Source organism: Rissa tridactyla, chromosome 1, assembly GCF_028500815.1.
Source record: "Rissa tridactyla isolate bRisTri1 chromosome 1, bRisTri1.patW.cur.20221130, whole genome shotgun sequence".
Taxonomy (NCBI): Eukaryota; Metazoa; Chordata; class Aves; order Charadriiformes; family Laridae; genus Rissa; species Rissa tridactyla.
This window is the reverse complement of record NC_071466.1, coordinates 76,214,552-76,242,436: the sequence shown is the minus strand read 5'-3', so window position 1 is coordinate 76,242,436 and position 27,885 is coordinate 76,214,552. Positions and strand designations below refer to the sequence as shown.

Sequence of the window (27,885 nt, the reverse complement as noted above, 5' to 3'; positions counted from 1 at the left end):
TCAGGTTGTAGGGCAATAGATAGTGGTGATGGAGCATGGAGCTGCTGTTGGCTCAGTCTTGGGAAGGCAGTGTGTAGGTCGTGGGGCAAGCAGGGACTTGGGGTCCTTATGTGGTTTTTGCAGAGTGTACGTCTCTGCAACTGTTGCCAGTTGCAGAAGTTCATGAAAACTTTCTTAGTTTCTCAGCTTACTGAGTTTGTTAAGTTTATGCCTTTAAATATTCACAAATTTACTAAATTATTAGAGGGAAAGATGTCCAAATAAATCAAGCATTACAGTGAGAGAGTATTAGACTTAATAAAACACAGGTAGGTACTCTTGTACTCACAACCCCAGTATCTCAAAAACAATGAGGACACCAAATGTGTTTTTCTTCTCTTAAACTGCACCATTAATTGCCTTGTGAACTTTCTTTAAATTGAGTGTAAGAAGAGCCATATTTTTAAGGAAGAGTCATATTTTTTCAAAAATAGAAGTCAAAGAGAGATGTTTTCGAAATTCGTTCTGAACAGAGTTCCAGTTCTCCTGTCTCAGCACTTGGATGTGTTGATGGCCTCCATGCAAATGACTGAATGCAAGAAGCATTGGTGGGAGCAAAAGAAGAAAGTAATATGTGCTTGTGCTGTCTAAGATAGTCTTAAAACACTGTAAAAAGAAAGAAAAGCAGGATTGTGTAGTCAGAGCAGATACTTGACTTTTCTGCCATACAATTGATTTACTGTTATCTTCAGCTGCTAGTTTCACAGAATCACAAATAGTTGAGATTGGAAGGGACCTCTGGTGGTCATCTCGTCCAACCCCCCTGCTCAGTCAGGGCCACTTAGAACCAGTTTCCCAGGACTGTGTCTGAATGACTTTTGAATACCTCCAAGGATGGAGACTCCACAACACCTCTGTGCTCACCATCACAGTGAAAAAATGTTCCCTGATGTTCAGAGGGAATCTTCTGTGTTTCAGTTTGTGCCCATTGCCTCTGGCCCTGCCACTGGAGGCCACTGAGCAGAGCCTGGCTCCCTCTTCTTTACACCTTCCCTTCAGGTATTTATATACTTTGACTGGTTTCCCCCTGAGCCTTTTCTTCTCCAGGCTAAACAGTCACAGCTCTCTTAGCCTTTCCTCATAGGAGAGATGTTCCAGTCCCTTAATTATCTTTGTGGCCCTTTGTTGGACTCTCCAGTATGTCCATGTCTTGCTTGTGCTGGGGAACCCAGAACTGGACCCAGTATTCCAGATGTGGCCTCACCAGTGCTTAGTAGAGGGGAAGCATCACCTCCCTCAACCTGCTGGCAACACTCCTCCTAATGCAGCCCAGGATACCCATTAACCTTCTTCCTGGCAAAGGCACATTGGTGGCTCATGTTCAACTTGGTGTCCACCAGGACTCCCATGTTCTTTTCTGCAAAGCTGCTTTCCAGCTGGGTTATCCCCAGCATGTACTGGTACCTGGGGTTGTTACTGCCCAGGTGCAGGACTTGCACTTACCCATGTTGAACTTCATGAGGTTCCTGTCGGCCCGTTTCTCCAGCCTATTGACGTTGCTCTGGATGGCAGCACAGCGTGCTGGCACATCAGCCACTTTTCCCCGTTTCTGTTGGTTAAGTGAAATGTTTCTCTTAGGGCTATAGAATTTTGTGATCATGAAAATAAAATTGCTTGAATAATTTAGCACTCAAAACCTCAGACTTTTCTTTCACTTTTTGGCTGTAATTGTGGCAATTCACTGTTTAATATATCTGCTGAATGTCAAGCAGATTAATAGTGAACTTTTTACAGTTGGAATTGAGTTGCCCTCAGTTATGATGGATGAATTGGTTTTAAATTCTGTTTCTTAATTGTTCGTTCAGTTGGTTGCTTTGATTATTGCTACAAAAAAAGTCCAGTGTTCCTTTACTTCCAAACATGTTTCCTTTTCTCCCTCCCCCAACACATATACCACTGGCAAAATGCGAACTACAACCTGGATAAAAGCAGAATTGTTTATCTGAAGGCTGCTTATGGTGTAAGCTTCCACTTGAGATATTTGTAGAAGGAGGGGGAACTCTCTGACCTATAATCTTGGTGGTTGCTCTATCTTAATGCAACATACCACGAAAGTGACTTTGATAAGAATTTTAACACCAAACCCAAGGCAGAAGAAATTTTTTTTACTTTTTCAGTTTTAGTTGCTTGAAAGACTTTGGTGAACTTTCTGCCACGTGAAAGGATTAGAGGTTAAAACAGAGAAAACAATGCTTACAAAAGTAGTAAGTTTTCTGAAATAAAACACTGCTGCATTATGAAGAACCTTGAAGTCAAAGCCTGTAGGCCTTTAGATTGTAAGCTTAAGGGCTGTGAGAATCATTTTTCGTATCAAGGTGATATGAGAATTTAAAATAAAATTTTTAAAAAGTTTAACAGACAAAAATCTTAACTTTGTGAAAACCATAATTTATTGCGCAACCCATCTGGAGGGTTGCCTTGCTCACTATTTTTCAAGCTTGTATGTTAGCATAGGTTAGCATTCAACAAGTGAATGTTTAAAAAAAAACCCCAAACTTCTGTGACATATCACGGAATCACGGAATCTTCAGAGTTGGAAGGGACCTCTAGAGATCATCTAGTCCAACTCCCCTGCTAGAGCAGGATTGCCTAAAGCACATCCCTCAGGGCTGCATCTAGGCGGGTCTTGAAAATCTCCAGAGAAGGGGACTCCACCACCTGCCTGGGCAGCCTGTTCCAGTGCTCTGTCACCCTCACTGTAAAGAAGTTTTTCCGTGTATTTGAACGGAACTTCCTATGTTCTAGCTTGTGCCCATTGCCCCTGGTCCTGTCGCTGGGAACCATTGAAAAGAGCCTGGCTCCGTCCTCCTTAAACCCACCCTTTAGGTACTTGTAAACATTAATCAGGTCCCCCCTCAACCTTCTCTTCTCCAGGCTAAAGAGTCCCAGCTCTTTCAGCCTTTCCTCATAAGGGAGGTGCTCCAGTCCCACAATCATCTTGGTTGCCCTTCGCTGGACTCGCTCCAGTAGTTCCCTGTCCCTCTTGAACTGGGGAGCCCAGAACTGGACACAGTACTCCAGTTGTGGCCTCACCAGTGCAGAGTAGAGGGGGAGAATGACCTCCCTCGACCTACTGGCCACAGTCTTCCCTATGCAGCCCAGGATGCCATTGGCCTTCTTGGCGACAAGGGCACACTGATGGCTCATGGATAATTTGCTGTCTACCAGGACCCCCAGGTCCTTCTCCTCAGAGCTGCTTCCCAGCATGTCCGCCCCTAACCTATACTGGTGTTTGGCATTCTTCCTTCCCAGGTGCAGGACCCTATGAGCCAAAAGTAGTGACAGTTGTGTTTAGCTATTTTTTTGCAAGAAAAAATATGTAACAAATAAATTCCTTAAGTGCCCCACTAAAATAAATGACCACATCTGATGATGGAGAAAGTGAACACCATTTATTTTTGAAATATTTATAGACTGTGAACAATGCAAGAAGTTCAGTCAATGGTGAATGGTTGATTTTATTTTTTTTTCGTTGTTGAAATGCAACTTCAGGCTATTCCAATTTTTAAAAAATAAGCCAAATGTAAAACTTACAGCAAAACACAGAATCTTTGCAAAAGCCCTATGTGCTGTCTAGCCCTGAAGAACAGGGACTGTACCTTTCAGTGAAGCATGGTCACGGTGTAATTCTGGTGCTGCACCACTGATATATCGCAGATAAGTTGAATAATGTCTAGCTCATGCTGTGTGATTCTTTTCCCCTCTTATCCCCTTGGGATCAGGAAATAGTAAGTGAAAATACATACATTGTGTCCACTCATATTTTATGCTGAAAGAAAAATGATTGAAGTTATTAATATGTGTCGGAGTGATTTTCTGAAGTATGCCATTTGAAGTCAAGAAACTGGTATGGTAATTTAGTGTGTTACAGTGGTGTCAAAACATGCAGCTTGTCTTTAATTTTTCTTGTTAACTGAGATTAGCTAGATCAGCAAATGACTTCCCTACTGGTGGTTCTGACTCTGAAAACCTGCAATCTTTAATCATTAAAATATCATTAGGAAATAGATCACAGTAAAGTATAAGCAGACTTCTGTGTTTAAGGGTAAAGATTTTACAGGGATTGTGTAAGTAACATCTTTGAATTACTCCTCAGTTAAAACACTTTGGATTTGAATGCTAGTTACATAACACAAAGATGCTTCTGAATAAGCCTCCAGCAGGTTTTTTTTTTTAAATGTCTCCACTTTGGTATGCTAAAGGTATTCTGTTTTTCAATTTCATGTACTCCCCTCCTCCCTTATGCTATACGGTTGCAAATTATAGCCTGGCTATTACGGAATTCTCTTGGGATGTTGACATCTGTTTTGCAGCGGTTTATGAAGCAGAGAACATCGTCAGTCAAAGACAACTTATCCTGGTCATTAGGATTCTTCAAGAGAGATCCAAATTGATAAATCATTAGGAGACTCGTGTTACAGGGGGGGCTTTCATGAGTGCTTCCAGCTAACACAGTCCTGCCGCTTGTTCTATTGCAAGCATTTGTCCTATTGCCTGTGGAGTGTATTGGGATCTGACATGGGCTGAGGCGGCCTCTCGCTTTTCCGCCAGGCACAGCTGGTTTTAGTCTTGATCAGTTCTATAATCTAGTTCGGCAGATGATCATGCACGTGCATTTGTCTGAGTGCGAGAGGAGGCATTGTATCAGCTGGAAGGAAGAGGGAGGGCTGTGAGAGATGCTTCGCACAGTAGGACCAGTCTGAACTAGTTAAGTACGTTTATGAATCTGTGCCTTGACTGAATTGTGTTCTGATTGAGTGCCCAGCTCTTTGGTTGCTGGTTTGGAGAGGGGACTGTAGTGACTTTCTTCATGCTTCCCTGTTTTGTGACTTTATGCTTTATTTGGCTTTATTTGGATGGCTTTTCCTGAAGGCAAAATGAACACCCCACCCCATGTCCCCTGGATTATTGTATGGTGTCATCTTGAATATGTGGATAGTTCTGAGGTGACCAAATCCATGCTTTTGATATATTTAAATACAAAGTATTTAAATGTAATCCATGCTTGCTGTATTTGAGCCTATTTAAAAGTTACTGTTTTGAGTTTTTAGTCTGAAAATACCATAGCTGGAGAATCCTGAAATGATCCTGAAGATCGTTTAAATCCCTGTCATAGACACACACAATGAATATACCAATGGAGTGATACATGTGTTTTCTTTCTTCTGGGACAAAATATAAAATCTGATATATTTTAAATGTTAGCTTGAGTTGGCTTGAGAGAAAATTGTTGTGTGTAACTATATATATCATGTATTATTTTTAACAGCTTGCTTTTACACGAGATGGACTATGTGGCTTGTGGAATGAAATGGTAAAAGATGGAGAGATTGTATATCCTGGAACAGAGTTAACACAAAATGGTGAACTACCTCCAAGAAAAGGTATGGATTTTTAAAATTTTTTTTATTTGTTCACTTTTTTTTTCATCTTGATGATGAAAATGAAAGTCAGATTTCATACTGCCACAAAACTTTGGTTTATTGTCACCTGTCTATACAATTTCCAGGTGTTCGTGTTTTGAATTAAATACAAGTGAAACTGATTTCTTAAAAGTGTACGGAAAGGTAATGTTTTAAGCCCTCATTTGAGGGCTTAAATGTGTTCCAGCCTTTTGAAATTAAACTTCATAACTAGGCATGTTATTATGAGAGAGGCTTGGCAGTGTCCTTTTGTTTGGTATGCTTGGTCTGTTTACAGCTGAAGCCTCTGTTTAAAGGAAGTGGACTGAGGAATGGGATAAAGCTGATACTGCTATTTCTAATTTTGTTTACAATCCTCATAAAGTGACTAAAAGGTCAGCTAAAAAACTGTCCACAATCTGACTGAGAATGTAGTGCTTTTTTGTTTATTTGTTTTTGCCTTCTAGTGTACTTGAGAGCAGTTCAAACACTACTAATCCTACAAGTGGCAGAGTGATCCATCTGTTTAGAGAGATTATTTTGGTGGAGGTGGGTTTTGTGGATTTTGTTTCGTGTAGGGTTTTGCCAAAGTGAAGTGACTGTGGTCTTGCCTTTTTTACCTTCTGCTGATTGTGGTGCTCTTTTGAGTCCTTATTGAACAGAAAACTAACCTGGCCAAAAAAGAAAAAGGTTTATGTTTCCTAATCGGTCTGAAATGGGTTCACCAAATGGTCAGATAAGTTTTGTCAGTAATTCATGTGATTCTCAAGTGAATGAGGCTCTCTCTAGGAGAACGGTGGAAATAGTGCCTTTGGTAGCAGAGAACTATTATTTCATCTTCTGTTACTTCTTCTACTGTTATTGTTGGATAGATGTGATTTTTCAAACCAGTGATGCTTAATTTCATATGGAGAGAAATTTTTTTTTGGTACCTATGCTTTGTCTCCTTTAAAAAAGAAGGGGGGGTAAGAAAAAAAAACTTTTTGACTAGAGGAAGTTATTTCTACAGGAAAGAAGCTAAAATAATTAGTTTGAGAGGAGAGCGAATTATATGTTATTTTATCAGGAGTATAAGCTTCCTAGGTTGTGGGTGGTTGCGTGTGTAGTAAGGACTAGAGTTATGCTCCTAACTGTTTCAGAGCTGGAAGACTTTGTTGTCCTTTTTCTGGTGCTGTTGAATATTGTTGTTGACGTTGGATGAAAATAAAACTGATCTTATCAGAAGGGCTACTACAGCAGCTGGTCATTAAATGGGTGGAGGTAGTGTAATTTATTTTTTTTTCTTAGGATTGTCTAGTTTAATGTATATTACTAAAAGACATAAACTTGATGCAGTGAAAGGTTATCCCCTAAATGAACTGTGCAAAATGCTTTCCCATTTGCTGACAGCTCATGATAGAAGTGTTGTGACAGTCGTGGTATGACATTTCAATATACTCCGCTGTCATGTAGCGAAAAGATAAGAAACATCTGTAATAATAAAGACAATATATTAAGGTAAATACCTGCTTTACAAATGAAATTGATGCAATTTCCTCTTTTTGTGCCACATACTTACACATTGTTTTTAGAATTGTACCTGTCCTGGTCTTTGATAGAGAACTATTCTTCCAATATCTTTATAGCTAAGTAGCCACAGAGAATTGGGATTTTTGTTAGTTATGGTGCTGTAGTGCTTTCAATGATTCTGAAAAAGCTTATAGAAGAATGTTATAATATAATTCCTGTTTGTTTTCAGGGGAATCATTGAAATGTCAAGTAGGAAAATGCAAGCGGTTAGTTTTGATCCAAAACGTAGACAGCAGTGTAAAGTGAAAAACCAGATGTGCTAAGGAAGTCAATCATCTGTGACTTTACACATTCATCCACACTTGGGATGCCTATTCTGAAGAATGATATGAAGTTTTTTTTTTTAAATGTTGAGTGTATGTATGTATGTGCATGTGACTTGGAAGGATCCAAAAGGTATAAAGTGTTTAAGGCTGTAGGATACTGTTACTTAAAAATACAAACATTCTGTCAGTTTACTGGAGAAATAAGGCATTTATTTTACCTTAAAATGTCAGTGGTCCAAGCTGTGATGAGGCTTTCAAAAGCTTTCATATATACATGTATGATTTTTTTTTTTTCTTAAACAAGACTGCCCCTTGTTGTTTCCAGTACTGTGTTGTGGTGGGCTGACCTTAGCCAGCTGCCCACCCAGCTGCTCACTCAGTGCCCCCTCTCAGTGAGACAGAGGGAGAAAATAAAATGGAAAAGCTTGTGGGTCGAGATAAAGCCAGAGAGATCACTTACCAATTACTGTCATGGGCAAAACAGACTTGACTTGGGGAAAATTGATTTAATTTATTGCCGATTAAGATAGAGTTGGATAGTGAGTAACAAAGATATAAATTAAAACAACACCTTCCCCTTGCCATTCCTTCCCAGGCTCAACTTCATTCCTTTCTTTCTGACTTCTCTAGCAGCCCACCCAGTGGCACAGAGGGATGGGGAATGAGGGTTTCGGTCAGTCCTCAACAGTTCATTGCTGCCGCTCCTTCTTCCTCACACCCCTGATCCGGCACGGGATCCCTTCCATGGCTGTAGTCCTTCATGACCTGCTCCAGCATGGTCCTCTCCATGGGTTGCAGAATACCTGCCCCACGGTGGTCCTCCCCTCCCGCCTGAGGGAATTATCTGCTTCACCACCGTCTCTTCTGTGGGCTGCAGTGGAGGCACATGGAGCACTTCCTCCCCCTTACTCCATGAGCTTGGTGTTAATATGCTGTTCCTCACTTCTTTGCCCCACCCCATCTCCTCTTCTGCCTGTCTGTCATTTTTGCCCTTTCTTACGCATGCTCCCTGAGGTGCCACCATCTTTGCTGAGGGGCTCAGCTCTGCCCTGTGGTGTGTTTGTTGGGACCACTGTGTCTGATGTGGGGCAGCCACGGACTCTCCTCACACACAGGCCACCCATCAGGTGCACTCCCCTGCCCATACCAAATCCTGGCCATCTACACCCAATACATGCATATGGTAGGTTAGGTATAAATAACGAACAGACATAGAGACCTGTTCTAAAGTGAGCATTATGTGAATCTCTCAGTGTTTTACCTTCTTTTGCCAAATTCTTTGACTAGAGGCATGTTCAATATATTACAGAAATAAGAGTTGTTCTAATATTTTGCATTGGGTGTTCCATGATATTGAGGTTTCTGAAATATCTTGATGTGGCATCGTGTTTACTTTTGACTTTATCAATAATGGGATTGAAATAGTGGCATGGTGCTCCTGGCTAAAAGCTGAAATAGCCTTCAGAGACTCCATCCACAGAACGTGCTCCTTCATGTGAACTCACTGCTCTGCAGTTGTTTGGCTTGAACTGCAGGCCTGTGGAAAGATCATGTATGAGCTGACTTGGAATCCCGTATAGCTTTGATTTTTGGTTTTGCATCCTTAAAAGTAGGTCTGCATACACCAGTTTTCTGACACGTTGTGATTTTTTTCTTAAAAAATTAAATCATAAATTAGACTGAAGTAGCGTAGCACAAGTATTCTGCCATTTTATTCCTCTGGAGGGGTGAAGTGTAGGTATTATATAGGACAGATTGCATCTGTTCATTTTCACAACTGGAGTATCTGTCTTCTACGTAGGTACTGCTAAAACACCTATTTCTTGAAAAGTTGCAGTAGTTTAGAAATTTGAATATAGCTTTTTCAGGCTCTTAACTCTTTGAATTAGTGTATGAATTCTCTTTCAGTGAAGTTAGCCTTTGTAAATGCCATTGTACTGGCCTGCAGGATTGGTAAAATATAATCATCTTGCTTACTAAATTTGAGCTTTGAGAAGAAAAAGCTAATCTAGGCTATTTTTGGTCAACGTTGATCAGATTATATATTTGATTCCATTAGGCGATAGTGAGTCTTGGAACCAGAAAAATTGGTGGTCAGTTTGCACCTCTGAACTTGCAGCTCAAATTGAGTTCCATGAAATTAAAATCTAGAATATTTCAGTCTGTTTAGTTGGTAGTTACTTTTATTGCATAAATGATCTACAAATGTAGTTCAAGAGGCGAGGTAAAAGTACATAGCAGTAATGAGATTGATATTAAGATTTATATTAAAAGCAATGCGTTTCAATCTCTGTATTCAGATTCTGCTGCTAGATTGACTAATTTGGAGATAAAGAAGAGAGGTTCCTGTAAGTAGTCCTTTTTATTCAGGCTGTTTTGAGTTCTGATTTATGCTCATCCATTGTAACTCCTTTTCTTCACCAGTGCTATAGCTCTGCTCTCTGTTGATGCTGACTGGGATGCTGAGAAGAGGCACTTCATTCTTTCAGGAGATATCAGCAGTGGCAACAGACTGGAAGACCATGCTATTGATAGCGAAAAGCATTCCTTTTCTCTCTAGGAAGAGTATGCGAATAGTGTATTTTTTTTCCTACTGTTAGCGAGAACATTTGGTTAGGAATAACGTTCTTGTTTTTTCTTCATGGCACTTTCAGAAAAACGTGTTTGATAAAAACATTCAGCAGAATGTGTATGCATGTTTCCAAGTATCATCTGAGGACACAGCTGTGACAGTAGTGATGTCCAAATACAGGTGCAGTTGCAGCATGGCAAATACTTAAAAGATAATCAGGCTGCCCTCAGGAAATTTGGATCAGATTAATACTTGTATACTAGAAGCTGTGTACTGAAAATAATAAAAAATATTAAATAAAGTTATTCTTACTAAATTCTTAAGTTAGAAAACTATTACTGTAATTTTTTAAGACATATGAGTCAACTATGCACTATGCAGGTCTCTGTTTTTTGTGGGTTTTAAGTTCCAGGGCAAAAATATAAAATCATCAGCTTCATACCTCTGTCCTGCCTTTGGTAAACACTGCGGGCTTCCTCGTCTCTTATGTTCTGGGAAGTTGGGCCTTTGTCAGCCTAGTGCTGTTGAATCCATAGACTTCATTCAGTGTTGCACCTGCATATAGGTCATAAAAGGCACAAGCAGTTCCAGAGAGGCTGGCAGAAACCAAATCTTTATAATAGGAATAGTGGTATGTGGGAATTGGTTATGGGTGCTAACATTCAGACCGCATGTATCAAGCTATAGTAAGCGAGCAGCCATAGACGTTGGCTCCTGCTTTGAGCCTCCTTTCCTGTGTATGAAAGAACTTGTTAAAAGCGAAGAATGCCTCTTTTCTCTCCCTCTTTTCTGCTTTCCCCAACCCAGCTATAGTGGCTGTAACCAATGCTTCAAGCGTTCAGTACTTGGCTGTGATTTATCGTACTCTCTTTGCAGGAAGTCTGCAGTCACCCTGTTGAACAGTTTGACTTCATGAGTGTAAAATGCTTTATTGCATATTCAACAGCTAATTTAAAGAGTGTGTTTTAAAAAAAGAAAAATTACACCAGGGAAGAAAAGAAACTTTATTTCTGATTAGGGTTAGGAGATCAGAATCTGGACTTCTGCACCTGGAAGGCTGTGTAAACATGGTTTGCAAGTAGTTAAGCATGCATCCTTCCTTCAAAAATAACTATCAGTTATATGTATATATCTAATATATATATATCTTTATATATATAAAGAAGAGCTCTTTGATGGAGAACAAATTATAATTATCTATTGCAGCTGAAATATTTCCTGAATCTGGGACCGCCCGATACTATTTTAGTGTGGTTGTAAAACGCAGCCCTTGCCTAAAGGGCGCTGTGTAACTTCATGCCTTTTGAATGGCAACATCTGTTGGGAAACTGTTGCAGGCTTTTTGTTTCTATTGGGGGATTCCTAGCTGTATCAGTTCGTGGGCATTTAAGAGTGGCACAAGATCATGCTGTAACAGGCGCCAGAGGCGGCTCTGTAGTGTCAGTTATTTTCTTCATTGAATATGAAATACAAGTTCCACCTTGAGTTGCTTCCATTTTATTCTTTGTTTATGCTGGATTAGGCTATTGCTGTGCAAGGTAGAGCACATGTGGTGAGCTACTGTGCTTTGGTTTGGGAGCTAACTTCTAATTGAGGATGGTTACTTCAGTTCCTCAGTTTTGACTGGCTAAGCAGGAGGCTTAAGGTTGTAGGCCAAAACATAGTTCAGAGAAAGTTCTTTCACGGAAAGGTTATGCAGTTGTTTTCCCCCACCACAGTACTCACACTTCAGTCTGAGAAAAACGTGACAACCTGTTTTAACTTCACTGCAGCATATTTTTTCATGCATTGCTTTGAAAACTTTCTTATTACTTGTTATTTTAGCCTGTGCTGGCTTCACCCAAGATTTTTTCCTCCCTGCCCCCCTTTCTGAAAAATCTTTGGGGTTCCCATTTTAAAAATCCCTTTCTCTAAGCATAACTGAGCTTCCATGGTTATGATGTCTTCAGTCTAGACTGATACTGACTTTGTTCCTCATGGTGCAAGTGTTTGGTGTTTTTGGTTTTTTTTTTTTTTTTTTTTTTTTTTTTTTTTGCAAGTATAGTGAATTGTGAAACAATTTGACATGGGCTTTTAATGTGAGTTTTAGCTCAGCTCCTTCCCACTTCTCTCATTGCACCCCTCTTCTGTTCATACAGACAATGAAAAAAAAATCCTCCGTATGGAGGATGTCAAAGTTGTTTTTATACAATACAAAGTTTAAGTTCCAACCTGGATCAGGACCTTCTCTATTTGCAGTGCAGAGTTGGTGAAAATGACTAAGTTTGTAGCCCTTTGTTGTCATCCTTTTGCCAACGATCTGTTAAAAAGCATAACAAGTTCTCTTACAGCTGCCTGCGAAACCTAGTGTCTTGGCACAACACCTTTCTACCCACTAACTAAAATCCCAGACCCTGCGGAGTGTGTCTCTAGATGTGTGGGTGAATGGAGAAACAGTGAGATTATGGTGTTACTGTGGGAATATTCTGAACTACTGGGGCTAAACAGCGTCCTTAGTCACTGGTTTAACTCTGTCGTGGAATCTGTGCCTTTAATATTATTTGCTTGTGCCTTGGAATAGAAATGGCTAGATTCAGTCACGTTTTGGACGTGTGTTACGATGCTGGTGACTGCTGTACTATAGGCTCTTCCTTGGTGTTTGAGAGAAATGGTTATACTCTGTATGATTTGCACTTAAAAGTGGGATATCCAAACTGCTTTTTCCTGTTCTCAAGTGACCTTTGCTATCCCCTCCTTAGCTCACAATCTCAGCTGCAGCATGTGTGCTGCAGTTATGTCTCCTCTTCTTTTTTTTTTCCCTGTGCTCCTTCAGTCTTCATCTGCCACCTCCTGAGCACTTGTATGTGTTAAAGGTTGGCTTTAATTTACAACTTGGCACCTTACACCTTGTACTTGTAATTAAGACACCTTAAAAAGGTTTATTTTGGGAGGTGCTATTGTCTGCAGCCTAATAAATTTTTAACAGAGGCAATCACAGATCCAGTTACAACCAGGTTAGGCATTCACTTTTTTTCAGGCCAGGCGGAAAGAATAGGTGAATGTTTTTGTACACTGTGGTAGGTGTATTTTGTATGTTCTGAGGTAATGAGAGCCTTTGATCTCCAAGTGGGGTCATGGTGAGTCTGAGGCAGGCTGCTATCAGATGTTCTGTGTCTGGCAGCAGCTGTAAAACCTCTTTGTTATTATTGTCTTTTGAAATATGCTGGTACAAATATTATATTTCTTGGATGTGGGGGTGAGATATGAAATAAGACAAAATTCTAATGTTTGTCTGGCATGTCGTGGCCAGGACGTTTGGGAGGGATGTGTCTGTAGACTAGATTGGCAGATAGGAATGGAGGAGCAGACTGGTGAAAATGGCTGGAACTAAACTCTTCATTGTTAAGTTGCAAATGCTGGACTGGAGAAATTTTGGGGGATATTTTTAGAAAAGAAGGTCAGGGTGAGGAAAGCATTTGCCAACGTGGCCTTTAATTGCAAGGCAATCTCATGCATTGAACTGACTGGAAGCATGGATATGGGAGTCTATATCTCCAATATGAACAAGGAGAGACTTCCATCTGTCTAGTTCTGTTGTGTTTAGAAAATTGGGACTTTGATGCAGCCTTTGATTACAGAGATAAGTGACTAATGTCTGTGTTCTGTCTTTATGAAAGTAATCTCAAAAGGATTGCAAATGCTGTTTTGTTGTTTGGACAGAAAGTGGTGGTATTATTTACATGACTTGCTGGTAATTACTAAGATGCTAGATGCATTACAGATGTTGAAATATTGCTGCATAAAATTAGTGTAAATGTCAATATATAGCTCTCCTTGATTTTGAAATTAAGGCAATTGCTATCTTTTTTTCTGTGTTGGAATAGGAAAACAAGGAAATACTACAGAAATGCGGATAGTTAGGAGCAAAATCTGATTTAAAGTGCGTTCTTTGTGATACTGTTCCTTGCAAATGCTTTGCAAGTCTTACATGATGGTGTTGATATCAAACGTTCATCCTCCCTAGGAGGTTACAGCAGTGTTTTCTGGATTCTAAGGTCACTGTCTTATGAAATGTAACATGAGAGCTAGCACCTGTGACAGTTAACATGGTAAAATACTACTTCCCTCCACCCTGTACTCTTAATGAAAGACAATATTGCTATAAACTTGTGGGCTGGGCATTTCATCTTTAAATTTCTAATCTAGAACTGAATTCAAGGGGGAAGTAGCTTAACTGATCTTTTCCCCCCTCTCCTTTTTTTCTTTAGATGACAGCACTGAATGCCAAACTGCATCAAAGAAAGAAGAACAAAACGACAAAGAAAAGAAAGATGAAGAAGAGACTCTGCTACCTACTTACAGGGCCAAATCGATTGTTGAGAGTTGGGTGTGGGGCAAACAACCAGGTATTACAGCTGTTTTGGTCGTTATCACTGAAGTGTTACATTTTCTATATTGATCACTACTTTCGTAGCATGAATCCAATGTACTTGGATCCAATGTACTTGCTGACAGATGCATCTGTTAAGTTAGCGGAATAAGTTGGATAAGTGGTTAACTGTGATTCAAGTTAAACATTTACTATAATTACTTTCAGATTTAATTAGACTCATGACTTGAGGAGTCAATTTGCACCTTTCATGCTGCTTGAAGGAATGATAAACTGACTTGGAACGAATGCGGTTATACAGTGAAATGTTACGATGTCTTCAGGATATTTCTTTTCAGTTGCAGACAGTAAAAAGAAATTGCTTAGTTTCTGAAGCCTGAATTTTCTGCAGGCATTGGAGGCTTAATAGGTGATTTTTCTTTTTGACTTCATGGTCTGGTAGATAAGTTTGAGTGAATCATGGGAGTTAGTTCAATCAACTGTCTGTCCTGACCTTTGCTGACAGTAATCTCAACTATGATGGTTTGTGTGTTCACATCTTCATGTATGGCTGCATAAAACACTGATTTTGATATTGAAGCCATTTGAAGTTCGTGGATGTTTATTACTGCAGAGCAGCAATTCATTGTCTAAAGCTGTCCATGTTTAAAAATAGCGTATCAGAAGAAGCTTCGCTTCAGTGGTTTGTTTTACAGTTTTGGTGCATGATATTGCTTGGTTCAGATGTTGACATCTACAAATGCTGGAGAGATCTGTTGTGCCCCTTTCCCTTTCCCCTCACCCAGCAGCACTTGAAGATCCCTGAGAAAAGTATTGTCTCTTCAGTGCCAGAATCTGCATCTGTGTAGGCCTGTTTGCTAGGGGGGCTATTTGTTTCTGTTGAGCCACGGGTCAGCTGCTAGTCTGCTGTCTTCTGCTCTGTGCCAGCCAGCTTGCTCCCTTTTCTTAAGGACAGGAGGACAGATGGACTTGCTGTCACTCTAGTAATAGGACAGAATTTTGCAGTGTAGGAGGAATGAAAAGAATTGCCACTACAGTGGAAGGGACAGTGAGAATTGAATGTGTTGAAGAGATGTAAGCTGAAGGTCACATTACTTTTGCTTTGTATTTTTATTTAGTGTTTGTTGCTGAAGGGTAAAGTAAACTGTTTTACAAAAAGGTTATCTAAATGCCAAGTATTTTACCAAATTTCTCCCAGCTTACCAACGTGTTCAGGACAAGACCTGGCCTTTAAGCTCTCCCTCCAATTATTTCTTAAAAATTGAACAAACAGTTATTTAGAAAAGAGAAGTGTATGTATATTCGGAGTTTTCAGAAAAAAATAACTTACTCTTTTGTATTTATTTCTAGTGGTTATATATAGTGTGGTTTATTGGCACACATATAGATACTTATTCTGGAAATTACTTATGAAGACTTATCTTATGAATTTGTCTCTGTTACCATTTGTGCTTGAAGTTTGCATCACCTAGCTGTGACATACAAATCATTAAACAATACTACAAACACACCCAGCTGTGACATACAAATCATTAAACAATACTACAAACACACCTGCAGTTTATTTATAGAAGTGTTACAGGTGGCTTTTGTTCATGATTGTAGGTAACTTTTTGTTTTGTATATGTCAGAAGTGTAGCTAACAGCTGCCTTCTGAGCCATCCTAGTTTTTGTGGCTTGGTAATTAATTTTGAAAAAAAAAAAAAATAGATAATCGCTTAAATTCTGGTACTTTGTATAAGTGTTTCATAAAATGAGGAAAATGGTTTTAACCTTTTCTTCTGTCATCCTTCATAAAAATAAAATGAACCTTTGAACATTTGCCAGTCAAAAGCATGAAGGAACTTTCGAAAAGTAGAATTGTTTCTTAAATATATTGTTGCTGATCAAGTAAGAATTAAAGACTTACTATGTTTTCATTTGTGTTTAATATTCCTTTACAAGTAAGGTATAATTTGGAGATGTGAGCCTGGTGTTATTTTACAAAAAGAGCTGAAGAGGCATTTAAAGTCTGTGTTTCAGGTCAATATCCTGAGCTTTTGCTACTGAGTTGAATGATTTACAGTCTTACATTGTGAAAATAGTATCTAGGCATTTGACGGTGTATATCTATGGTTTAGAAGTGTTGTAATACAATCTTATTTTGCCAAGAAGTGTGGAGGATCATGCTATTGAACTTCAACAGGCTAATACAGGTCAGTGGGCCTTGTGACATCCCTCCCCCTTGTGGACTGAGAGATCTTGAGAGTACACAAAAAAACCTGTTCATAAAATGTGTCGAGAAGCAGTACTTTTTGTCCCCTCCCAGTCCCCCGTTGTCTTGTCACCCTGGCACAAGTTCAGAGAAGCAAAATGTTTTCCCTAGTTCTAATTTGTGCTGAGATCACTACTCTGCCCGAACAGGGCAAAGAGGTCATAGGGTTTTTTTGGAATGTTCTTATTATGCCAAGTACTGTAAAAATGTGTTAGATAGTAGTAAATACATGGGTAAGATATTATTTGACTTTAAGGTGTTTTTCTATTTCTTGCATCTTAGTGTTCATCCATTTCATATTTAACTCTAACTGCTGTGTGTTGAAATATTCTGGCCTCTTTTTTGACATGAGTGCTTCTTTAAAACATCTTCCCCGCATCCCATTCCTATTAGGTTGTGTGTTTGTTCATTCACCAGTTCTTCTGAGTCTTCCCCAAAATCTTGTTTTACTACTTTCATCAGTTTTCTTTTCTGAAAATATTTGTCTTTAAGCATTTTGCATAATCTGGAGAGAAGTCTAGGTGTTCAGCCCTGGATATGGGGAGAAAAAGAGGAAACCCTTTGAAGCAGTTGTTCAAAATCAACAGAAAGTACAGCAGTATTTCATTTTCTTGGGCTTCTTTTTCTTAGTCATGATTTGCGTAAGGTTGGCTATATTGAGTCAAACCTAAGGACAGTCTAGTCCAATGTCCTAACTGCAACAGCATAAATAGCAATAGCCAAGTGAATAATTAGGTCCCATGTTTATGATTATCTGTAGCCTATAGACTTTGAGCCAGAGGTCATTTTATGGGGGAATGTGAATGTGTGTTTGGATTTCCCCCCACACCCCAGCCTTTATTTTGCTTGAGTATATATGTGCATGGCATAACTTAATAGGGTTTAATATTTTTTGATGTTGATTTTTTGGCATTAATTTGTCTAGTTCCGTTCTGAACTTTTAGCATCCACAGCTATACATAGCAAGGAGCTTTGCAATTCAGCTATTTCTCACATGAATATTGTGTCCTCCTAGGCCTTGACTTGATTTTGGCATCTCTTAGTTTCACCTAATGCCCTGTTGTTCTTGTAGTGGAAGAGGTTGATCCTTACTTGCCTTCCCCAACACTGGTGAGGTGGCCTTTTTGTGTTTTAAGAATTCTGTCACGATCACTCCCCAGTTGTATCTTTCCCTCACTGAAGATCTTATTTCATGCAACTTCTTTGCACGCTGAAGCTATTCCAAATACTTAGCTCTTCTCTCTGTGTTGTGGTGTGTTTTTTTTTTTTTCCCTATATTTTTATGCCAGGGAAGGTGGGTTGGGAACTGTATATACTACTTCAGCTATGGTACCTCATGGGATTCATCAAATGATGTAGCGATCACTGTTTTTTGTTCTGTCTTGATACCCTGTTTTTCCAGCTGCTATGACCAGTTTCTTCTTGGATCTACCCTGTTGTAGTACCAAGATCTCATTCCTGAGTTGAAGATTGTTTGGAGCCCATTTAACAGGGAAAACTGGGATTTTGTTTCCATGGCTCATCAGTGTACATCTACTGTTTATTGCTCACTTAATTAATTGCCCGCATATCTTTATGTTTGGCTCTCATCTTTACTAATGTAGTACCAATGGACTTAATAACATAAATATTTGTCTCCGTTTCCACACAATTTATGCATGTATGGAACAGCAGAGAAATTTACACGGGTTTCTGTGGGATTTGCTGTTGTTGTCACTCCTAAATGTATACTGGCTATTTATTCATGTTTCTTGGTGCATTCTATATGTGTCTCTATCAGTGTTAAGGGTTCTAACCCTTAACATTTAATATATGTATCACTATTGGGTGTTTAGAAATGTCTTCAATACACCATGTCTTTGTAGATATAAAATCTGAAATGCAGTTTTCCCTTAAGATGAATACTGTTTCTTTTTTTTGTTGTTGTGTGGGTTTTTTTTGTAGTGGTTGGTTTTTGGTTGTGGGTTTGTGGGTGTTTTTTTGATTATTTTTTTCTTTTTTTTTTTTTTTGTCTTGGGGAAACAGCACTAGCTAAATCTTTCTCAAAGCTTAAAACTGTAGAGCCAGCTCACTTTGATTGTGAGTATAGTTGAGTACTTATTTAATACCACTTGAGGTCAGGTAACTTAGAAAAAACCAGAAACAGTTCAATTGGTGCAACAACTATGTGCGTAAAAACTTTAAAAACTGTTAAATAGATTATGATTCAAATTCACTGTAATCTGATCTCATTTCGTATGTTTAAGATACTAAATATTGCATACTTACAGATGAAGCTACTTTAAATTCACCTTAATTGCTGTCTGACTAGAAAATGCTACTTTCTACTTGGAAGTTTCAGTAGGAATGCTACTGTTCTGTCTCCTCTGTAGGAAAAAAGATTAAATGAGGAAATAGTGCAAACATGCTTAAATGAATAAGCAATGTACAGTTGAAGTGGGAATATGATTTTCTTGTGTAATGTTTCTTGGTTTATATTAGCAGTGAATTAAACTATTGTGGTAGTGAATTGTCATGCTGTAGCGCTTCTGGGGTTTCCTCCTGTATGAGGTGAGAGCTTGTTTACGGTTGTGGCATCTTGTTTTTGCCCACATTGTTAGTATAGCTGATTGTGCCAAGAAATGCCTTAGAGGCAGTACCTAAGGGGGCAGGTTAAAATGACCTATGTGAATTCAGTGAGATACTACTGAGATCCATGTCACTACCAACAGCAGTAGAATCTTTCTGTGTTTGCTTTGTGAGACAGAAGGAGACATGCAGAACTCCCCTTCTGTAAGGGCTATTAGTTACATGATTAAATCTAAATTTGTACTGTGTACAAAAGTAATTAAAAGCAGTCATGATACTGAAAAAAATGGTTTTAACCTCCTTTATAGTGACATTTTCTACTTGAATACCATTTCTTGATCAGTACTTTTAAGTTTAGATTTAAAAATACTGATAAAAGAATGTTCAGTCAAAGGATAAAATTTGACCTCTTCTGTTCAACATTTCTCAGAACTCCTTTGTCCCTGTTTTTTCTTGTACTTTCTTGCCACTTGGAACAGATTTTAACTCACCTTCTCCTGCCAGCTTGACAGCTGTTGTCCAGCTCCAAGTATCTGTTTGGTCGCTGTTTATACTCTTATGGGGGGGCTGTGTGTGTATGTATATTTTTACAGACACAAAACTCAGTTCTTGCTATTTAGTTCTGTGCGTATTTGAGCATCAATTTAAACAGATTTTGCGTGCAATGTAAAACTTTGAGAATTAAGCACCCAGCCACGTAATGAGGTGCATTCTGAATGTGCATGCAACTATTCATTATTTCTCCTGCTGAATACTAATGAGGTGAGGTCTGCTGATGATCATCGTTTGAATAGTGGAGCAGACAAAAGGAAGGTAAAAGCTAAGCGGCCTTTAGGAATTATAATTTTTGTTTGGTATAAGATAATTTTGGGAGCCTGTTTAGCTTGGTTTCTGGTGGAAATTATGTGTATGTGATTGCATTTTTGTCCACTTATTCTGTGGCGATGGCTTGCAGGCCCGTTAGATGCCTGTTAAGCCAAGCCAACTGCATCCTCTGTCGGCTCTTGATCCAGTGGAAATACCATGTGGTGGAAGGGGAAAGAGGAGACAAAATATAAGAATCTCTAGGAAATCAGAACACATTAGTCCTGCTGCTGACAGGAATCTGTGCTCATTATAACAGTAGATTCTTGTGAAATTCTGTTTGAAATGTGTTTTGAGTTTTTAGGTCTGAAATTTTTCCAAACCGTAACATCTGCATTTGCCTTTACTAAAACTTGTCACTCAACCAAAGTCCTTGAAACTTCTCAGTTTGATATTGGCATTTTTAAGGTAGGTCCTTAATTTACCAGTTAGAAGCCCGTGGTGTTCCATACAGGAGCTAATGAAATAAGTGTTAAAAAACAATTTAATATGTTAATTTTTTTTTTTTTTTGGAGTTGCTAAAGCAGGAGCAAACATGCCTTTGGACAGGCTACCTGTCTTAGGCTCATGTCAGGTTGGTGTTTTGGCTGTGGCTGAGATGGTTTAAGATGTTACTGTCTTCAGCTCCTTGTTTTGCCCCTCCTAGTTTTGCTGGCATACCTAAATAACATGTCACTCCTTAACTCTGTTCTGTCAAATGATCTGGGTTAAACACTACTGGTATCTTTTCCTTCTAATGCAGAGAACTTCTGGCAGGAAGAACTGAGAAGTGAAGACGTGTAGTTATGTTAGTTGCTGAGGGGAGGGAGGGATGTGATAAAATTTAAGATGGTAAAAACCTTACCTGTCTTCACTGTAGCCAAAAACATGTCTGACTGTAGCTGCCATTTAACAAGTATTCTGCTAGTGGTAGCTTGAGGATTTAAACTTGTATGGTATGACTTTAACTATTATGTTGTAGGTAAATAATGTGTCTCCACCCTTGATAAAATAACTGATAAAGAAAAGCATTGCAAGGGATGGTTAGCATCAAGGGCTGGCATAGTGGCATATGGACAGTTTTGTTTAAAGAGTTCCCTGTAACCTTCTCAAATGAAATTTGAATCGTTACTATTAATAAGCTATTCTCTCATTAGTGTACTTAGTTCATTGGTGTTGTTCAGACTTTAGGGTTTACAGAAATCAATTTCACTGGGTGGATTCCCAGATGTATTTAAAACTTTCTAAAGATGAACTTAATTTTTGTAAAGATCAATTTACTTATAGAATAAGAGAAGTCTTGAAATAAGGAAGTGTATAGATATATCTCAGTTAAAAACAGTATTAGTTTTAATAAAATAGGACAGTTCTTAGTTTAATTTTGAGATGTCTGAGTTACAGGACTACTGTAACCTTTTCCAGCCATTGCTACGCTTTGCATGTGAACTTTCTTTTCCATTCTTGAAATAATAAAGTATGTATAAAACATTTAAGAGTGGTATTATTTAATTTTGGTAGAAAACCTTCCTAAAATTGTAGCCATTTGAGAATGTGAAGGCAAGGTGAGAAGGGGGAGATAAAATATTATGACTAAATTCAGTAAACTTAAGTTTATGCTTCATGCAGGTTATTTTTATGTGGTTTGAATATTGGTGAGGCTAAATCATATTTTCCATTAGAAAAGAAAAATTTTGCATGCAGTGTTTAAGTATTTGAATATAATACATTGTAACTGAACATTTCTTCATATTACTAGTTTCTGAATATACAGACTTTGTGATTTTTAGCACTAATCGCTTGAAAATTGAATTCTTGCAAGCCCTTTTTATTCATAAAAAGCGAAGACAGAATTGTAGTTGATTCCTTTCCTAGCTTTTGTATTGCCTTAATTTGACTTTTTATTTGTTGACTTCATTGACAGAAGAGCAAAATAGCTTGCTTTTAAAATCCCTTACTTTTAAAAGGGCTATTGTGAGGTTTTGTTTTGTGAAACATTGCATAGTCCATGGAACTGTGGACTGGTTTTGTATTAAAAGAGAATTGAACCTTTGAGGTATTTAAGCCCTAGAGTAATCTTAATTTATCTTTTGGTCAAATGAGCCAGTTGTCCTATCAGATCATTGAATAGGATGTTGAGTATCTTACAGGTTACCCTCAGTATGTATTGCTGAAGCATTGGAAATTAATTAGTGTGTGTATAATACAATGGCTAGCTTTAAAACTGGTGCCACTTGATGTGCATACGTTTTATGTGCTTCTGTAGGATTCTGTTGTCTGTGCATTCAGAGTTCATACAGTAGTTTGCATCACGTATTACATCAGAACGGCTGGTATGCCAGTAACAGCAGTACTATGGTTAGATTGAAAGTGGTTTGCAAGGTATGCAGTTGACTTCTAGGGAAACTTCCTCATAAAGTAATTGCTGGAGGTGGTTTCTGCCCATCCAAAGTGTTTCTCTCCAGTAGTACCTATGATAAATGTTTAACAAGCGTATTATTTTGAAATTAAGGGCTTTATCATCTAATTCTTCAACTCTCAGAAATAATTTTAGAGGTTGTCCACGTTTAGGTAAGTTGCCAGCCAGGAAGGAATGATGAATGCCGTAGTTCTGTATTACTTTATAGACTTCGGAGTCTGGCACCTAGCGCTTGATCGCTGTAGCACCAAACATAAACTCCTTCTTCCCCAAACGTAAGCATTAATTAAAGTGCCTTGTTTTTTCTTCATTGACTATTTCTTTACTTTTCCCATAGATACGTAAGACCATAATGTGGGGAATGAATCTACAGAATGAAACCAGTTGCCAAAAAGAACAATGTTAAGAAAAGCCGCTTTGTGAAGCAGAGAGTATGATCATTTCATTGTTGCATCCTGGTGGTATTTAGAGGTTGATAGGGCTTTAGTATTCAGGAAGGGAAGAAAAAAAACCCTGTATTTTTATCTCTTCAGATGGTTTGCTTAGGGGAATCATGAAACTGGGATTTTAGTTTTGACCATATTCTGTTAAGATACTCTGAAATGCAGAAGCCATGTGCTGCAAGATGCTGTTTTGTATTTTTGCTTGCAAAATAAAGGTTAAGGCACATCTGAAATAACAGCAGCAGTCTCAGAACATGTAGTTTATGTTTTGTAGAAGTTTTTACTTTGGTGCAGAATACTTGTTAACTGACAAGTACAGTCAGATACGTTTTTACTTTACATTAAACCTTCTGAGTAAACTTCTATATGGCCATAATGTTAAGAGATATTATAAAAGCTGAACCAAACATGTCAAACGTGCCTTTGACAGGCAACTGTTTTATTTATGTGTTACTTTACATTGTGATCTGAAGTAGTTGTTTGTATGTAACTGTTTGTTGTACAACTTATGTAAGTTGTTTGTGTGTAACAAAAGTATGTACTGATACTCCACTGCGATACAGAATTCTTTGGGGAATTTTGTAGAACTAATATTAAGTGCAGAGTGGATTTTTTTATCATATTTCTTTTTGGTTTTGTAATATTTGTTCTTGTTTCAGTCAAGGTGATGTACCTTAGAAAAGGTATGAGTGGGTATAGTAGCTGCTATTGCTTTTGTCTTTTTAAGATCTAGACTGCAAGGAACACTTTTTAATCTATTCTTTCTTGTGGAAAAAATAAATTGTTCCTCATAGTCAGGTGGAAAGATGTAAATTGCCTCAAGGAAAGGAATCTTAACACATTATGAAATAGTGAAATGTGAGCAGCAATGTTGAAAACAGGCTGGGGTGATGGCTGGCAGCAAACCCTAAGCGACTGTGCAATGTGATCCGGTGGCACAGAAGGCCGCTTGAATTCTCTGCTGGGTACACAAAGATGCATTGCAGAGAGGGACGGAACTTTGAAATAGTTTATACATTTACTCTTGCAAAAAAGGTTATGCCACATGAGATATAACTTTCAACTCTAGAGACTACCTGCTATAGGTGTGTCTAAATTTCTATAGCTTGGAGGCAGCTATTCCAAAAAATGTGTTGATTTTTTGGTTGTTTTTTTTTTTTTTTTTGGCTGTGTCCATCTTCTCACAAACATATGTATGTATGTATGTATATGTGTGTATATGCAGACATACATCTTTTTTCATACCCCTTAGCGAGGTGTCAGTTAAAACAAAGGTAGCAGTCAGTCAACAAATGTGGTTGGCTTAAGGACGAGTACAGTAATTCAGTGCACCGCAGAACGGGGTGGCCTAGTGATCAGACTGTTAATAAAGGGACAGAACAGAACCCTTCTGAGAATGCACTTTGTTGATGTTTTTCATAGGAATTAAAGCTACAGAGAATGTAAAAATACACAATTTCCAAATTTTTATTTTAAAATTTTGTGGGGTTTTTTTTTTCGTTGTTGTTGCTGACTCTGTACTTGTTACCATCTGTCACTAGATTTCTGGGACTGCTGACTGTTGACTGCTTTTTCTGCTTAGTGAAGAACTAATTCTCTTGTGTTGGTACATAAGTCAGATCTTTTATTTGCTAATAGTACTTTCAAGCGTCTTAAATTTCTGACATTATTTGTTTCAGAAGCTTAGCAGCTCTTGGCAGTGATCCTAGAGCTTCTGAGAGTAGTTTTATAACTTCTGAGAAACTTAAGATAAAGTGTATGAGTGCAAAATGTAAGCATACCCTTGTGGGGACTTGCAAGGTTGTTGCCTGCACTTAAGAGAAGTCTCACTCTGAGGTCTGATGATGATAAGCATTTACTGTCTAACTTGTTTTTTTGAGAAGTGTGAATATTTCCTATGACACTTTAATTTCAGACATGAAATATGAAGGTTCAGATGTGTTCACACAAAACCAGTTTTGATGTTAAACTTTGTCTAAACACCTGTTAAGTATGATTTTGATTAATGTTGTGGGTTAGAAATGTGCACATTAAATATGGAAACAGAGTTTCACTGGGTTTTAAGGTTCAGACTTCTGGTCAGTTCAGTTTTCAATCTGTTTTGATTTTTCCTGGTACTGTATATAACAAAGAAAGATGAACACCCATAAAATGATGTCTTTCTCCAATTCTCAGATGTGAATGAATTGAAGGAGTGCCTTCAAGTACTAGTGAAGGAACAGCAGACTCTGGCCACACAAACTGCTACAACAGCTCTTTCAGCTATGAGGCTAAAGCAGAGGCTAGTTATCCTGGAACGATATTTCATTGCACTGAACAGAACAGTTCTTCAGGAGAATGTCAAAGTTAAGTGGAAAAGCAGTAGTATTCCTCTGCCTGCTGTGGATAAGAAAAGGTAATGACACATGCATGAACAAGTTAATGCATTAGGAAAGTCATAGAAAGGTTATCAGCCTGTATGTGAGCACTTCATGTGATTTGTTCCTTCTTGTGAGACAGCAGCAGTAAAGAAACTCTTCTTACTTCTTAAGATGGTTTTCCATGGTGTTACCTGCCATGCAGTTTTCCTCCTTGGCTGATGCTTGCTTATAGTGTCACTGTTCATACTGGTGGGTTTTTATTGTAATACAGTGTTGCAGATATTATTCTTTGAGCTGTAAGTATACTTTTATTGAGGTAATCCTATTGTTCTACTCAGCTACAAAGTATGGAGAAGCTGATTTCAGAAGTGATGCTGATGGAGGATACGTAGTTCTAATAACATTAATATATTGTTTTGTCAATATTTTCTCAGTTAAGGTGCATAACAAATTTCAAAATACAAATACAGAAAAGTTGAACCGTTTTCCTTACTTGGATGAGAAATGCTGTAATGGTGCAATTTTTATGAAACTGTTTCCAGAGAACTAACTGAATAAGAAATCGTCTGATTACTTTCCATGTCTAGATAGATTTTTCTATTTTTAGGTGAATAAGCTATCAGATGAGGCATTAAAGAAGCTATTCAGTAGCTGAACAAGGTTGCTGTCTGACAGAACGAGCAATTCAGCCAGGGAAATTTTTATGTTAGATTGTCTCTAGCTTCAAAAATGAAAGGAGACAGTAAGTAGATATCATGACTAGTTATTATGGGATTAGAGTTCTGAAAATGATACCTTTCTCTGAATAGTCTGTTCTCTGAATTTTTTTTTTCAGTTCTGATTAAAAAGAACGCTGATATATTTAAGTTATCAGATTGCTAAAAATGCCAGTTTAAATCTTTTCTCTTTTGAAAAAGTCATAAGCAATTCATTTTCTTTTGATGTAAGATTAAAAAGAAAACAGAATTGTTGGTGTCTTTCTGAGAGGAAGCAGTAAGGAATCTCCTGTCATTAAGTACAAAGGAAAGCTTACTTAAATTAATGTGACTGTTTACATAAAAAGAAAAGTTAAGGCAAATGTATGCGAGTCCAGCGGATATTAATAAAATGTGAAGAGAGATTCGTAATATTGACACTTGAATGGAAAGCTAAGAAATGATAAAATTAATGGAAAGAATTATCAGTAATTAAAAATTCATTAAAAAGAATAGCTTATAAGCATAGCTTATGCAGTCCAAATTAACTGAAAGTATAAACTTCCTGAGTAAATAATGAGTACATGAAGTATCTCATGTCTGTATTTTGAATACACCATTATAATTTCACTCTGGGTAACTATAGGCACCTTTTTGATGGCAGTCAATTATGCCAGTCTGGTTTATTTTTTATCTGTGAAGGTTTGGGAGTTGAATTGATAGTTCTTTGAAGCAGCTGAAGCTGAATTTTGGTTGTTGACATTTTGATGTTGATCACCTTCATTCTCAAGAGGCAATTACAGTTCTTTACAAATAAAAATTGTGTAATTATATATGCATGCATATAGCTAAATTATAAAATTGTCAAATATTCAAGTTATACAAATAATTACTAACACATATATATTATTATTATTATATAAATTATATCGAGACAATGCATATATAATTTTATTTAGCCCAAGACCTGTAGGCAAAGGTGTAGAAGGACTTGCACGAGTTGGATCCCGAGCAGCACTTTCATTTGCATTTGCGTTCCTTCGTAGAGCCTGGAGGTCAGGTAGGTCTACTCTGTAGCATATTGCATATATTTTTCATTAGAAGACAGATGATTCATTAAAAGCGTGTGTGTATTAAATATTTGCATAGAACTATACACTTACAAATGGCAGATTTGCATAATTGTGTTTTATGTTTATGTGGTATTATGCCCAACAATACTGTTGCTGATTGAAGCCATCCAAGCCAGTACCAATGCTGTGTTGTACTGGAATACTTTTATGTTTAGGAAGGCAAATTAAGATTTCATGAAGAGAATGTATGTTTAATGCTAGGTTTCAGAAAAGTTAGATTTATTCTTCAGACAGGGTTGATCCACTGTATTACTACATGATATTAGCAGTTTAGAAAAGGAGTTTGGAGCAGTAGTGTGAAGCTTGTGTTGAGTTTGTGTACTTGTCAGAGGTTGGCAGAATTGTCATCTGTGCCACCTTAACCTACCTATTTGTCTCAGTCTGTGCGATTTGTTCAGATGGCAGCTGTTTGGTTTGGTCTTTGTCCAGCCAGCCCTGGTAGTTCTTCTGATTTCCTCAGCAGATGCATGGTGGGATGAGCTGGTTTAAGAGTTGTCCCCTTTCTGAATGTATTTTTTGTGAAGCAGATAGTTCTTCAGAAGTCTTGCAGTCAAAATATAAATGTGAACATTGAGAACTTTGTACATAATATTAAGTAACTTGTAAGCTTGAGGTTAAAAAAAAAATAAGCCGCAAAACATTGTATACAAAAATGTGTATAATTTTTGTAAAGATGGGAGTTGTAACTAATATTACTGTGTTACTCAGGTGAAGATGCAGATCTGTGCAGTGAATTGTTACAGGAATCACTTGATGCACTACGAGCTCTACCAGAGGCATCCCTTTTTGATGAAGGGACTGTATCTTCTGTTTGGCTAGAAGTGGTGGAAAGAGCTACTAAATTCCTAAGGTCTGTTGTGACTGGGTAAGTTTCTTTTTTTGAGCATTGCTGAAGTAGCTGTTAAATAGCAAACTTGCATCTCTTAGCAGCTGATGGTATAAACAGAATAGTTTAT

At 38.0% G+C, this 27,885-nt stretch overlaps 1 protein-coding gene across 5 annotated transcripts in view; it reads left to right on the top strand.

Moving 5' to 3' along the window:
* HERC2 (HECT and RLD domain containing E3 ubiquitin protein ligase 2) overlaps window positions 1–27,885 on the top strand; it is a 116,718-nt gene that overhangs the window by 7,209 nt on the left and 81,624 nt on the right. For 4 of the 5 annotated variants that reach the window (XM_054188735.1, XM_054188734.1, XM_054188736.1 and 1 more), the window contains exons 3-7: window positions 5,309–5,423; window positions 14,096–14,233; window positions 24,917–25,136; window positions 26,756–26,856; window positions 27,638–27,794. In XM_054188735.1, coding sequence (XP_054044710.1) covers window positions 5,309–5,423; window positions 14,096–14,233; window positions 24,917–25,136; window positions 26,756–26,856; window positions 27,638–27,794 — 731 coding nt within the window. The remainder of the gene's footprint in view (window positions 1–5,308; window positions 5,424–14,095; window positions 14,234–24,916; window positions 25,137–26,755; window positions 26,857–27,637; window positions 27,795–27,885) is intronic. The other variant, XM_054188733.1, reaches the window with a different exon arrangement.